This window comes from Eumetopias jubatus, unplaced genomic scaffold (genome assembly GCF_037043125.1).
Source record: "Eumetopias jubatus isolate StellerSeaLion01/CBP00866 unplaced genomic scaffold, mEumJub1_p1.0 scaffold_14, whole genome shotgun sequence".
NCBI classification, from domain to species: domain Eukaryota; kingdom Metazoa; phylum Chordata; class Mammalia; order Carnivora; family Otariidae; genus Eumetopias; species Eumetopias jubatus.
This window is the reverse complement of record NW_028274820.1, coordinates 18,801,740-18,816,792: the sequence shown is the minus strand read 5'-3', so window position 1 is coordinate 18,816,792 and position 15,053 is coordinate 18,801,740. Positions and strand designations below refer to the sequence as shown.

At 42.1% G+C, this 15,053-nt stretch overlaps 1 protein-coding gene across 1 annotated transcript in view; it reads right to left on the bottom strand.

Moving 5' to 3' along the window:
• Window positions 1-15,053, bottom strand: part of SLC26A3 (solute carrier family 26 member 3) — a 31,301-nt gene that overhangs the window by 7,149 nt on the left and 9,099 nt on the right. Inside the window, exons 8-19 of the mRNA XM_028094508.1 lie at window positions 14,082-14,229; window positions 13,857-13,970; window positions 13,671-13,748; window positions 10,288-10,383; window positions 8,904-9,010; window positions 7,682-7,751; window positions 7,499-7,591; window positions 5,883-5,978; window positions 5,086-5,319; window positions 3,474-3,528; window positions 1,608-1,750; window positions 1,420-1,485 (exon numbers count right to left, since the gene is read on the bottom strand). Of these exons, the coding sequence (XP_027950309.1) occupies window positions 1,420-1,485; window positions 1,608-1,750; window positions 3,474-3,528; window positions 5,086-5,319; window positions 5,883-5,978; window positions 7,499-7,591; window positions 7,682-7,751; window positions 8,904-9,010; window positions 10,288-10,383; window positions 13,671-13,748; window positions 13,857-13,970; window positions 14,082-14,229 (1,300 nt within the window). The remainder of the gene's footprint in view (window positions 1-1,419; window positions 1,486-1,607; window positions 1,751-3,473; window positions 3,529-5,085; window positions 5,320-5,882; window positions 5,979-7,498; window positions 7,592-7,681; window positions 7,752-8,903; window positions 9,011-10,287; window positions 10,384-13,670; window positions 13,749-13,856; window positions 13,971-14,081; window positions 14,230-15,053) is intronic.

Sequence of the window (15,053 nt, the reverse complement as noted above, 5' to 3'; positions counted from 1 at the left end):
TGATTTATCTTCCTCTAAGTAATGTAGTGAGGAGTTGGCATTACATTTTTGTTGTTGTTCATTTTTTTGTCTTAATATGGGGAAACAGGTACAGGATGGTCCTGACTACATTCTGTTAGACGGTTGGTTCTGAAGCTTTGATTTGACACATCAGGTGTAAGTTTTGTTTCTACACTTTATCCTTTCCAACTTGGTGACAGTTCTGAACCCAACTACTGGGGAGAGGATTTCTAGTAATGCTGTCCTTATAGGGGCTCAGGCAAGGTGCCCCATGTGGGTTTCTCTAGAATCCAGCCCTGGGAAACATGTCTGGTTGGAAACATGACTGGTGTTTTTTGAGAATGTGCTCCCACTCAGGCCTAGCTAACTTCTGGATTGGCTCTTTCATTGAACTTTTCCTATTTGGCATAACTTTTAATAAGGGCCTACGGTTATCTTATGCTACATACTTCTTTATTTCTAATCTAAATCCCTTTGTTCTTCTTAAACCTTTCTTCAAATAAGAGAAATACCATCAGCCACCTCCCATACTTAAAGGCAATCATTAGATTCTTTCTCAGGATCCCTAATTCCATTAGTCTTTCACCAAAGGATAGAGCCACTGTAGCATAGTGAATAAAGCCCAGGGCTTGGCATCAGACAGATCTTGCTTCAAATCCTGTTGCTGTCACTTTGGTGTGTGACCTTAAGCAAATTAGTTAAGCTCTCTGAGCCCTTTCTAATTTCCTCATTTATGAAATGAAGATACCTTCTTTGCATATTGTTGTAAGGATGAGATAATGAATGTAATGCACCTACCATGTACCTGACCTATAGCAGATACCCAATTTGATTTGTGATTCTGCTTTTCCCAAACTGGAGGCATTCCCTTAAAGGACTGAATATTCTAGAAATGAATGTTCTAAAATGAAATAGAACTATCCAGTTAAATGAACTCTGCAAATCTTTCTGGTAAGGAAGGAGAGGAACTTCACTTTCATTGCTGGGCTAGGCTCTGTGCTGGGGACTTTCCCATGCACCTGGGAAGCAGGAAGTGTGTATTAACTTCTCACTGCCATCACTAATTCATCTGTAAGTGGAAATAGCCATACCTTCTCCACCTCATGGATTACTAAAAGAGTAGAATAAGATCTTGGTTGTAAGTACTTTGAAAACATAAAGAGATCTCTCTACATATATGCTCAATATTGCATTAATAGAGACCTAGTATCACTATTTTCTATCCTTTTTTTGTACTGGTCTGAGTTTATTTTCCCTCTAAGTCCCTATGAAAACTGGCATTGCTTTCATTTTCTAGGGAAGAGGCCCAGAGGCTCAAACAAGGGCTGGACTTTCTGCAGCATGCTGGAAGAGGCCTCACTGCTTTTCAGTTTTTTGTTGTGATGTCTAGATAAAGCTAAACTTGTTGAAGAATCTTACCTGACATTCCCGATTACGTAATCCTCCATTTGTATTTATGGTAAAATCAAATTTCATTTCTTTTTCCTGAGAAAACCAGAATGGAACCATGGATTAGGAATATATTCTTTTTAAATGTTGAAAAAGAAAGGAGAATTTAAGCACAGATGGTTTTTATATAAATGTGAAAGTCACTAAAGAGCTGGTACCTGACTGGGATTAAACTTTGAAACATTGTAGTCCTTCTTCATCCAAATGTGCAAGACAGCATCGTGGATTGTTAAGAAAAAGATTGAGTCCTTCACTTCATCATCAAAAAATTCACACTGAGCAAGCTTCTCAATGAAATCGTCTGAAGAGAGGCAAAGAAAGGATAACAGGAAGAATTAATTGTTTCGCCAAAGGTTTCTTCTTGAGACTGGAGATTTGCATTTCCATTTGCAAACGTGCAGTTCACTGATGTTTGGTGAGGTGTTCGGGGATCGCAATGGTACGATAACTAGTGTACCATTAGTTTGGTGTTTCTGGAACAAAAGGATATCTTTCTAATAAAAGAATACATTTACTGCCCTAATGTAAAAAGAAAGAAGGAAAAGATTCAGATGAGGAAAACTTTTAGTACTTCTCAGAAGAAAACCAATCCATTTTCCTTTAGGCAAGAGCCTAGTGAGTTAATCTCCCTGGCTAATGATTAGAGCAGCAAGTGTGGCTTATACAAAATTGGGATTCTGCCAAAATAGGACATATGCTTATAGACCAGTGATATGCTCTGGTTTTGGATTGCTGGACCTATTATTTACCAGTTACTTACTGTAGTACATTTTCCTAAAGCTGCCGTGTGCTTTCAGAAAACACCTTCCTCAGCACCCACATGACCCCTCCCAGTTATCTTTGCGGAACCCCCTACTTGTAGGCACTAACACACTTGCTTGTACAGATCCCATGGGTACCGTGTGCAGAGCCCTGGCTGAGTAATATGAAGGATCAAGAGATAAATTAGATGTATGAAACTCACCCTCAAGGAAAATAGAACATGTCTATGTATCTACAGTAATGAAAGGAAAAGTGCCGTAGAAGAATAAAGGCAAGAAGCAATCCAATTTTTTTCTTTAATGTTTTCTTAGCTCTTAAAATAATGGCCAGCACATAGTAGGTACTCGTTTTTGTTGAATGAGTAAGAGAGGTACAGATCACGTGCTATGGAAATTCAGACAAAGGAAAGATGGCTTCCTCTTGATGGGTGTCTGGGAAAACCTGGCCAAGCAGATATATTAAAAGAACACCTGACGAGGGTTTGGAGAAAGATGAAGGAAGAGAAGGTACAAAAGCATGGATATGGAGACACAGCCCCTGGTCACAGGCAAGCTTTCAATCCTGGCCAGATGTAGTCGTGAGGGAAGGAGGAGGAGAGAGGAGCGCCCAGTGGTCACCAGAACCCAGGATGGAGGTGGGTGGTGTGCGATGGGAAGGAAGGTGATGATCATAGTTAAAGACAAAGAGAGGGATGCCGGGCAGCAGAGGCAGCAGGATGGGACACTTTCAAAAAGATCTGAGATGATGGGGAAGGATTATAATCGTTTAGAAGATTAAAGGGTTACTGAGATCAGCAGAATAGTTTTAATGATAAGGAAGCCTCCAAACTAGAATATGTCTGTAGATTTTATGGGGAGGAGCCAGTAGAGAGGAAAAACCAAAGATGCCAATTTCATGCCTCCCTCAGGAACTGTGCACCTGTCCCCTCTCCCTAAAATGCTTTCCCCTAAGATACTGTATTATGGGCTGAGGAATCTAGGGAGGTGAGGAAGAGAGAAAACAAGCCTACCTTTTCAGGAAGATCAGAGTTAAAAATGGTTGCATATTCTTTTGCTGCTTATGAAAATTAGGTTTCAAATTACAAAGTTAATTTAATTACACATCAATACAACTAAAACATAAAGATGCTATTTCTTTAGGGATTTCTATTGGTCTGGCACCTTCTTGGTGATCATAAACAAGACCTAGACTTTGGAGAGGCCGTCTACATTGAGAGTTGGCCGTGAGCCTGAAGTGATCATCAGAACATAAAAACAACTTACCATCACTTCCAACAATATACACATCTACGTTGATCCTGATAAATTCTTGCAGAATCTGTTAAAAAGAAAGTAGATCTTCCTTAGGGAACAGTTTTACTTGTCAGAAACATAAAGAAAATGATCATAATTATGCCTTATGGGTGTTGTGTTGCTTAGAGAACCTTTTACATTTTGAAAAGAGATAACAGTGTAAAGAGACACTAAAGCTAACAAGAAGGCTCTGTGACAATAGGAAAGAAATCCAGAGGAAAGAATGCTCCTCTTCAGAGAGAAGTTAAAAATGATCATTCTTGTGGGAAGTATGATGGAAAATCTGTTTCCACTCACAAGATGGGTTCTGATTTAATTTGAAAACCGTTTCCTTTATGGGTTGACCTTCACCTGAGCTTTCTAGCTACATAGAAGTAGAAAAAACCAAAACCCTGTGGCTTGTAAATTGTTCATTATTCCTGTCCACAGTGACTGGATGTATTAACACCACTGAATCTTGATTTGTTTTCCAGGTCCTAGGCTAAGAATAAATACCAGTAGTGATGTGAGTGAGGTCATATAAGGTAAGAAGAGCAGCTTATACTATGGATCATTTTAGATGATCATTAAAGCCATTGTCATCTTCAATAAACACCGAACCTCTACTAGGCACTGAACTAAGAATAAGAGCTTTAAAGAAACATAAGGCAGACTCCCTGTCCTTTGTGCTATACTGCTGGGACCAAAACCAAATTGTGTGTATGTGTGTAGTTTTTTCTCTAAACCTAAAACAAATGCAAAAACAGAGAGAGAAAAGAAACAGCAAAAGAAAAAGTTTTGAGAGTTCTGTGACATTAAGATTTTTTTAAAAGTCTGAAGGAAATGAAATTGATTCAATTTTCTAATTTTGTATCCAGTTCACCCATATTTGATAGATCTTATCTTAGCTCAGTTCTTACGTAGGAAGATACCTGTGAAAACCCAAGAAAAAGAGGGGTAAATGTGGAATTTCTTAAATTTTCTTTACCTCTCTTTCTGCATCTCTGCTGGAAACCAATTTATTTTACAAATGCTGACAGAACCATGGAAAGAAAACAGAGTACAACCTGAAGGTTTTAGTCCTATTTTTAAATCACACGTGACATTGATTCTTTCACATAGCTACTTTTTTGGCAGGGGGCGGTGATGGGGGGGTGGAGAACAGATTTTATACAGCCAACTGAAATTTCATCAGTTTATAATAGATAAAGACAAAACAAAAGGATCCACTATTCCACTTTTGTCCAAGACCTTCCCAAATATTCAGCATTTCAGGACAATTTAGATACAGTGCCCACAAGGATCTGAAGGTCCTGCAGAACTGGAATTTGGTAGGAGTGTGGGCATAGTTGTGTAGTGGCAAGTTCAGCATACACTAGAAATATGGGTGTGGTTGTCTTCAAAATTAGAAGCCAGCCTCCTGGGAAATGCTCTTTTAAAGAGCTCACTGAACAAACGCCCCCCCCCCATTCCCACTCTCTGCATGGAATATCCTAAGATTACAATTTACTTCTACTTAATCTAAAGGAGCATCTTTCCACAAATATAACTTTTTACCTTTGGCCACTGATTGGTTGTGTTCATTAAGAAAGAAAGTAATTACCGTTTTGAGCCCCCTCATTGAAGAAATGTCAAGAAACGACACTGCTGAAAAGTCAAGAATAAGGCTATGCAGGCTGATTTTGGGGACACTAATGTTGAGAGGAAAATCGGTGTTCCAGTCTATCTGGAAGGGCAGGTCGGTGGTGTTGATTGGCTGATCCAGTTCTTCTATCTCATTGTTGTCCATCTCATCGTCGGAATCTTTAAAGCCATCATTGGTATATATAAATCCTTTCTGCAAGAGAAGACAATAAATACGCATGATAACTCTGACCAAGAGAAATACTGCATATGTCAAAAATAACCAGTGAGTGTCTGAAGCACAGATTCAAAGTTAGGTCAAGCCCTTTTCTTTGGAGAATCAACATTTTACCAGGAAAACAAAAATTTTAAAGATGCCATTAAAAAAAAAACATTAACTGACATATGATGTACCTTGTTTATCTGGCATTTCACTTAAAGGAATGGAACCAACACCTTGAACTACATTTTATACACTTTTAGCTATAATACCCAGAAATGTGGTCAAGAAATTTACTGGTTTCATCCCCAGGAAATAATCAGTCTCACAGGACTAAAGAGGCCCTTAGGAAAAATGAAGGAGGCCTCGAGGTTTTTTGCCAAAAATGCTATAATTTGGTCATACAAATTGTCAGACATATACACAGTCCACTCCGGGCTAAGGTTTTGTTGGTTCCAGGAATTAGTGCATATTGAAATAACTCACTTGTGGTTAAATATAAAAACATACTTTTTCCCATTAAAAAAAAAAAGAAAGAAAGAAAGAAAGGAACTTACAGGTGTCACTTGCAACAGGCCTTTCTTCTGCAGCTTCCGGATTTTTTTCAAAGCTTTGTTGCGCTTGCGTAGAATTTGTAGCGGATTGAAGCCAACCTGAAAAATCCATTGCTATCTTACAAGAGTGCGGAATATGATGCTGCTGAATATTCTACAGCAGAATTCTAATAACTTTAAGTGGGATGAGTCGGGGTTGGGGCACATAATAAAGATATGTGTAATAAAATGTAGAAGTGGTTCAAACGACGACAGTGATGGCTTTGTGTCAACAGCTTTGGTCTGCTCAGCCTGTGTGCCCTTATCAACATTCAAAAACCTCTGTGCCACCCAGCGTTCGTCTGTAAATTACCCATCAATAGGCCTAAACTCTCCTTAAATCAGTGTGTGTTTTGGGCCTATGCAACTCTGAAGGGACTTTATTTACTTTCTACTTGTTGGATATGGTGGCATTTAATTAGTACTCTGCTTCTATATCATTTTCATTCTACTAAACTTTATATGATTGTATTTTATAGTATCTATTATTACATGATTTTGGTTTATAATTTTAGTATTAGATCAGAGGGCAACCTTCATTTTCTCCTTTTTAAAACAAATGTGGTCTTGCTGTGGCAAAATATTTTGTTCCAGAGTCATAAGTAAGGAGAATCACATTATGTAATAATGAAAAAAAATCCTTGACAAAAAAAAATGTAGTTTGATGGAAGATACTAGATTAAGTGAAAAGCACAGTATGTAAAGCTATATACCATTTTTGGGGAAAAAAAAATAGCTGGGTAGAAAAATATCTGATGCACACCAAACTAAGAACAATGGGGTTGAAGGCAGGATCTGTATGCAAAGGACAGGGCAGACCAAAGGGCAAGTTCGAGAATAAGTGCTGAGCTTTTGTTTCTTGACCTTAAAAACTGCTTCTTTGTCATCTTCTCTTCAGTCCATTGGGGACACTCAGCTGTCATTTGGTGTTAAATATTCATTAATGTTATATTTATTCCTTGTCAATCATATTCCAAATATTCACTTGCTATCCTGAATATATTCAATGAGAGTCAAATACTAAGTACTCTCTTGTTGTTTCTGAAGTTGACACCCAAAGCAAATCTGTAGGATACTCTCTGCTAAAAACCCAGCAGCCCCAAATCTTGTGGTAAGTCCTTTCACTCCACAGAAGAATTTGATAAAAGGTGACTCTGGGGGCACCTGGGTGGCTCAGTCGTTAAGCGTCTGCCTTCGGCTCAGGTCATGGTCCCAGGGTCCTGGGATCAAGCCCCGCATCGGGCTCCCTGCTCCGCGGGAAGCCTGCCTCTCCCTCTCCCTCTGGCTCTGCCTACTTGTGCTTGCTCTCTCTCTTTCTGTCAAATTAATAAAGAAAATCTTTAAAAAAAAAATGAGTCTGTATTGAACCTCATCCAAAGGGCCTTATTTCCCAACATATTAAGAGACCCCTTATCAGGTAGTTTCACCTGCTCTAGAACACAGGACAGAAAAAACACGAACACAATCCAGCTTCAACATATGTGAAATCAATCACCCTCTGGTTACAGAGCAAACATTTCATTCCTAGATATTCAGTGGAATTACGCCACCCCCCCAGAAATAAAAACTTCAAACCTTACAGCATCAATAAGTTTCTGTTTAAAGAATTGAATGTTTGCAAAGTAGATGGGGGCTGGACACCTGAAGATCTTCACCCCTTCCGGCTCGTGCATCTATAGGACAGAGAAGTAGTATGAGACGAGCCCACTGGACTCATATTAATATCTTTCATCAAGTCAAAGTAAAAAATGGATCTTCCTTACGTCCGAGTAATCTTTCTTATTCTTGTAGATGTTGCTCCTTCCGACATTAGCCAGAGTGCTGCATTTTGGACTGTAGGGAAAAATCGACACAAAGTGAATCACTTGTGCGTGTTTGTTAGGTCCTTAAGGCTAACACTGACTTCCCCTAGCATATCAGGACTATGAGCAGGCTCACTTTCCAAAATATAAAGGGCTGGGGAATCATCATGCCATTAGACACCCTGGAGGGCAAACACCTCATTTTACCTACACTTCCACCCCTCCTAGAACAGCCTGGAACAGCGCCTCCCACTTACCACCTTTCATCTTACAAAGTGCTCCCATATGCTTTTGCTGTTTGGGTTCCAAATATCACAGTTATTCAGTGAAATCGATACAGTTACCCAGTTGTACAGATGAGGGCATGGAGAAGCACAATGTTTTGCCTACAACCACTCAGTCTGTCTCTGTGATTGATGGGTCCCTGATAAATGAATGAAAACTTAATGGAATCAGAGAGGGCAGGAAAATTTCAACATAAATGTATTCCATCAGCCAGGGATTAACTTTAACCACCCCACCTTCTGTTCTAGAACTCCTGAGCAACCAAGAAGCCTATTTCTCCATCACACCATGTCATCCAACATAGGCTGAGTGACCACATGGTGGTGACATTATATGGCAGAGATTTAAGAATCAGGAAGATATTTGGACTGGATGTTAAGAATCAGGAATGCTAACTAGTTTTTGTGGACTTTTCAGATGACAGGGGCCTCTGAGAAGTTCTCTAGTCCAGCCCCCTGTTTTTAGATGGGAGTACAATCTAGCAACCCGTAAAAAGGAACAGCCCTCCACTAGACGTGGAGAATCCCACAATCTTCTCTGGAACCCATTTCCGTGTCTGGCAAGTCTATGGCAAAGACATGACACCTGCTCAGAGGCTAATGTTCCCAGTTTCCGGCTGGGCAAACAGACTCTGCAGTTTATATGATTTCTCTGAATTGGTGGCAAAGCAGGGAACAGACCAGTAGCTGGTGGGACCTGGGCTGATACTCTGAGGTCAGGGCATGTCTATGGCCCTTCAGGCCTTGAGGGGAGCAACGTGAGAAGAACAGACCAACCAGTCTTGATAGATATGCATGCCTGTCAACTAAACTACCTTCCCCTTAATCAGTGACAAGTTTTACCCTCTCCCACAGGCATGTCCAAGTCTGCAAGGATGCAGAGCCTGATGCACACTCACAATTGGGTCCTGAATACAATGGTCAGGAGCTGAAACGCCACGCTAGCTGCAAGGCCTAAACCGAGTCCCAGGACAATGGCAAAGATGAAGGTCATGATCCAAATTAGCTGTAAAAAGAGGGTGACACATGCATGACAGTTTACTCTGACTCAACTGCAGTGTCTTAGGTCCAGAGCTTTGAGAAAGCATGAACTTCTAGAACCAAAGCAGAGGTTGGAAGTGTACAGGACAAGGGACCTGCCTCGAGAGGGCATTTCTTTTTTTCTTTAATTAAAGATTTTTATTTATTTATTTGAGAGAACAAGCAGGGAACAGCAGGCAGAGGGAGAAGCAGACTCCCCACTGAGCAGAGAGCCTGACGCAGGGCTGGATCCTAGGACCCTGGGATCATGACCTGAGAGGAAGGCAGATGCTTAACTAACTGAGCCACCCAGGCGCCCCGAGAGTATGTCCATTTCTAATCCCATCCCTGACTCAGTTAAGGAAATAATTGAGTCTATCTGGCACAGTTAAAACCACAGAGCCAGCAGCTGTTGGTTAAAATCAGCAAATTAATCGGCAGGGCTTATACTGATTTTTTTCTGGTGGTCTGCTGATTTAATAAATGGCTACTATCTGTACAAGAATTTTAGCATGTCAAAAGGGTGTTAAAATCTCCAACAATTATCTACCAGGAACAAAAGTAAACCAAGTATAGCTGATTGCTTTATGCTTGTTAAGTACCATAGGATATGTTAACAATGTTTTTATGCCCCAGACTTTGATCCTGGTAAAATTATGGACTCTGTGTCTCATAGCAGGGTATGTCAAGAGCAAGGGGCTCCTTTATAGGCTATTTCCAAAAGGAATGTTCAGAATTTAAACTCTTCACAGATTCTCTGGAAACAAACATCTGATGTAATGAAGAACAGAAGCAACCATATCCTACTAGTGTTTCATGGAGCATCGCCTACTTGCAAGTGGCTCATTCTTTTAAATTCAAATCCCAGAGAAGGATCATTAGAGTATGCAGTTTAAAAATAGCAAACGAAGGGGCGCCTGGGTGGCACCGTTGGTTAAGCCTCAGACTCTTGGTCCCCACTCCAAACGGAGACATCATGGCATGAGATGGCGCCCCCAGTTGGGCTCCCCGCTTAGTGCGGGTCTGCCGAGATTCTCTCCTTCTCCCTTTGCCCCTCCCCCGACGTGCACATGAGCACATGAGCTCTCTCTCTCAAACAAATAAATCTTTTAAAAAATAGCAAATGAAATAAACTCAGATTATTAGAATAGATAATATAGAAACCAAATTTCACTTGGTTTATAATATGAATATGCATTTCACATCAGCATTAGCATGTTGTCCTGATTTCTCTGTCTCTCAGATATCACTGCCTCTACTCACACAGTCATACTTATCCTTTCGCCAGAGTCTTCGTATCTCTGTGAACTGCATCAGCATTCCCTTCAAGTTCCCAAGTGCTAAAGCCGCCAGGACAGACTGCAAAAAACATAAACAGCAGATGTACTTAAAGATAATCAAATAAGTCATACAGAAGCAAAGGTGAAGGTTGTAGATAAGTGTGTCCTTTAAAGGGCCTCAAAGCCTAGCCCAGAACACACCCTTTCATAGCATATAGTGCCGTGCAAGACACACCAGACCTGGGACTCTGACCCGTTCCCAGGCATGACTTTTTCCCCACCGCAGTGACAGTGCCAGGCTATGGGTAGAGGAAAGCACTTACTAGCCTGTACCTTGGGACAGAGACAGGCAGATCTTAAGACCAATGCCTGAAATAAATTTTTCCCAATCAGAGACAGTCTAATGTGTGTTTATTTACTCGAGGTGGGGAGAAGGGGTTGCTCTTTGTTAAAAAGATAAAAGCTTGGGGAACTTGGGGTACCCAGAATCATAATTCAAACCTTTGAGGATGATCAGCATTCAACCATTTTTTTAAAAAGGTTTTATTTATTTATTTGAGAGAGAGTGCATGCACGTCAGTGGGGGTGGGGCAGAGGGAGAGAATCTCAAGCAGACTCCGGGCTGAGTGTGACATTGGAAAGGAAATTGCCAGTTCAGCAATGGTTAGCTGGTTAAACAATGGTTCACAAATGAACGTCAGTTACAAAATGCTGAAAACTGAGTAGAGTCTGTAATCTAGTTGACAGTACGGTTCCAGTGTCCCTGTCCTGGTTTTGATCACGTACTATAGGTAACTTAGGATGTCCCTGCTGTGGTGGCTGGGTGAGGCGTGCACAGGACTCTGCACACGGTGCCTCCTCTGTTGGGGGACCTGAGTGTAAAGCAGGTCAGGTGCCGCTTGCAGAAGAGGCAAACCCCTTCTCTTTTCATTAGGCATTGTTTTCTCACCTGGTCAGTATTCCACATAGCAACAATTTTTAAAATTTTTCATTGCCATATAGACACAAGAGAGCCCTTTAAAAAGTAAAGATTACAGAGCACTGAGAAGCCATAGAAAGGAAAAGGGGGATAATTTTATCAGGAACCAGATCTCCATACTGCAGTTGATGTAAAGGATTAAATAAATATAAAATGCTAAGAACTGGGGCACCTGGGTGGCGCAGTAGGGTTAAGCGTCCGACTCTTGGTTTCAGCTCAGGGCATGATCTCAGGGTCCCCGGATCAAGCCAGGCGTCGGACTCCATGCTCAACAGGGAGTGGCTTGAGACTCTCTCTCCCCCTCTGTGCCTCCCACTCTTGCTCTTTCTCTCTAATAAATAAAATCGTTTAAAAAATGCTGAGAATTGGGGCACCTGGGTGGCTCAGTCGTTAAGCATCTGCCTTCGGCTCAGGTCATGATCCCAGGGTCCTGGGATCGAGCCCCGCATTGGGCTCCCTGCTCCGCGGGAAGCCTGCTTCTCCCTCTCCCACTCCCCCTGCTTGTGTTCCCTTTCTCGCTGTTGTCTCTCTCTGTCAAATAAATAAAATCTTTTTAAAAAAATAAATAATGCTGAGAACTGCTAATGCTTAATCAGCACCCAGGAGACATTTATCATTAGCTATTATTGTGGGTTATTTTGCATAGTTCACATGATAAAAAGAAACAAACCAGCTATTCCGGTCAAACAGATATTGCAGATACAATGGTCTAAGCAGAACTCATCACATAGATCCTTTGTAAAAGGGGCTTTGACTCAGACCACGGACGATGTCCCCGGGTGTGCTTTATTCGTGAGAGATACAGGATTTAACTGGCAATTCCTTCCCGAGGTTCTCCAACTCAGCATGGGCGACGTAGAGCCCAAGTGTACCCTTGGGAAGAAGCACGATAGGGCAGAATTCTCTAATGGGGGGTGCATGTGCACTTAGTTTTACTGAGATAGACGTTCTTCTATTTCCTTGGTGGGGACTTCATGATTCCTTCGATGCCATTTCTTTGGAAATCAGTAGGTTAGCCTGTGGAGAATGCATATTCTTGGCAGAGAGTACTCTGCATTGCTTGAAGACAGATTTGGTCAGTGAGGCTCTTTGGGATGACCATTCATCTAGAAACCTGGGACCAGACTCACTTTCCAGCTACCAACCAACAAGGAAAAAGACCTAGATATCAACCAAAAAATACTGTGGGCTTGTGTCCTATCTCTATGTCCTTTGTAGTGAGAAGTGTAATATAATGTTCGTGGGGCACCTGGGTGGCTCGGTTGGTTAGGCGACTGCCTTCGGCTCAGGTCATGATCCTGGAGTCCCGGGATCGAGTCCCGCATCGGGCTCCCTGCTCAGCGGGGAGTCTGCTTCTCCCTCTGACCCTCCCCCCTCTCATGTGCTCTCTCGCTCTCTCAAATAAATAAATAAAAAATCTTAAAAAAAATAGAATAATAACAATACAATAATAATCTTAATATTAATGGCTACATATATTTAGCCCTTGTTCCATGCCAGGCCCTGGGCTAAGTCCTTAATGTGCAATATTTCATTTAGTTTTCACAATGACTCTGTGAGGCAGGTACTGTTTCCCTCCCTATTTTTACAAATGGAGAATGTAAGTTTCAGAGAGGTTAAGTAATTTGCTTAAAAGCACACAGAAAAAAAGAGGCAGAGAGCCCAGATTAGAGGTAGGTTTCCAGAACTTGAGAGCCAGTGCTCCGTGGAACATCTCAAAATTACATCACCTCCACAAAAAACAAGGTATTTACCATTGTCTGGTTTCCTAGAGATCCTTTCTCTTCCAGAGTCTGCTGTTATTTCTTTAATCTGGGGGCTGCAGCCGTTTACAAAGCATGAACCCAAACCCTCAAAAATCACAGTTCAGGAGAGATGGACCAAGGAGCAAGACGGTGATGGTGTGAGGTCTGTGTGTGGCTGCAATTTGATAGTGTTGGTCTTGGAGTTGGCCCAAACCCTGGGAGCTGCAGGGTGGATCTGTAAGAATGGGTTGCGTGGCTGGTAGCACCACTCTCTGAACTTGATAGAGGCCCTGATGACCTCAACCTTTAAGGAAATCTTCACTTCCGTCAATCCACATCGAGGCTGAAGCGCCTGGGCGTCGTTCCGTCTAAACATTAATTATTTTGGGGGCTCACAAGCATGTGGAGAGTGAAGCAGATAAGGGAGTTGGGGCATTTGCATTCCTAGCATTCATAAAATGCTGCCGGGGGTAAAATACAGATTTTTGGCCCTGGACTATTGGCTAGGAAGGGTACTCGAGAATTTGCAGTTCCCTCATTTTCCTGTCTAGTTTGTGCTTCCAGAGTGGAAGAACCAGGGTCATTGATTCATCATCACCCGAAGCAGAGAGAGAGAGAAACCCAAAGAGAGACTAGTGATACCTTTTGTAGTGGCTCCAGAAGAAATCCAAGGGCTAAAATGACAATCAGCACGATGATAGCAGAGAGAATCCCAGCGATCTATAAAGACAAAAAGATTCTCATCGTAAAATCGCCCCCGCCCCCCGCCGGCTCGGAGTCGCTGGCCCCAACACCAGGATGGCCCTCACAGTAAAGACCCCCAGCTACCTGTGTCTTGCCCCCAGTGCTCTCCTGAACCCCCGATCTGGAGAGGGCGGTACTTGCAGCGAAGCCTTTGAATGATCCAGTGAATATGTTACTCAATCCCAAGGCTATTAACTCCTGGCAGGAAAACAAAGAGGAATCCTTTTCAGCAATGGCACTGGTGGTACGATGTCCACACAATATTACTTAAAGTTGCCTAAAGAGACCCAGCACAGGTCATAGACTTACCTGATTGCCATCGATTGGATAATCATACTTGAGGGAATAGACGCTGGCCACGGAGAAGGCCACCATAAAGCCAACGATCGCAATGCCAAAGCTGTCCCCGAGGGTTTCTTGGAAAATCTGCATGTCGGGTGCAATGGGGGGCTGAAATCTAAAAAGGAAATGGAGCAAGTTTGAACGTCACCAACCTGCTAATAAACCTTCAGTGGCATTCACTTGCCCTCAGGAAAAGCCCACATTCCCGGGCAAGGCCCTTCCCCACCCCCAGTCCTGCTCAATCACTATCATTTCCCAGAATTTTGCTCCAGCCATACCAAGCTTTTGTTTGTTTGTTTCTCAAAGGCATCATCTGTACTCTTACCTTGGAAGCTTCTAATTTGCTGTTCCTTCTGCCTGAACTATTCCCCTCATCCCCATCCCTCCTTCCAGAAAGTCTTCTCTCACCACCAAGGTCAGGGTTAGGTGAGATTCTCTGATCTTCTCCAGCCCTGGATGCCTCCCTTCCTTACCCATCCCGCCCCCTCCCCCCAACTCTCTCCCCAGACACAGAGCAGGGACTATGACTACTTCATTGTTCTATGACCAAGACTGAGCATTCTTCCTGGCGAACATCAGGTGGTCAATAATTGTTGGGCAAATCCAACAAGTGAATGCAATCTAGGCTGAGTTTGGTCTCACTTTGAAGTGTGACCAGCAAGAATTTAGCACCGCTGCAAACTTTGGAATCTGTTATCTTATTGTTGAAAAGCAATGCTGCCTGAATTTGATACCAGAATGTAAATCCAGTCCCATGATAGTGGCGCATCTGATATTTTGCTAGTATAGCCGCATTATAACATACACTTCTATCCCTATAAGCTTCACGCAAAATGTCTTAGATCCCACCTGTATTGTTACACTGGATTGAAAAGCATCACCCACAATCCCTCCAATAGTTACCATGGATGAAGGTCTTTAAGCAAACACAAAGACAAG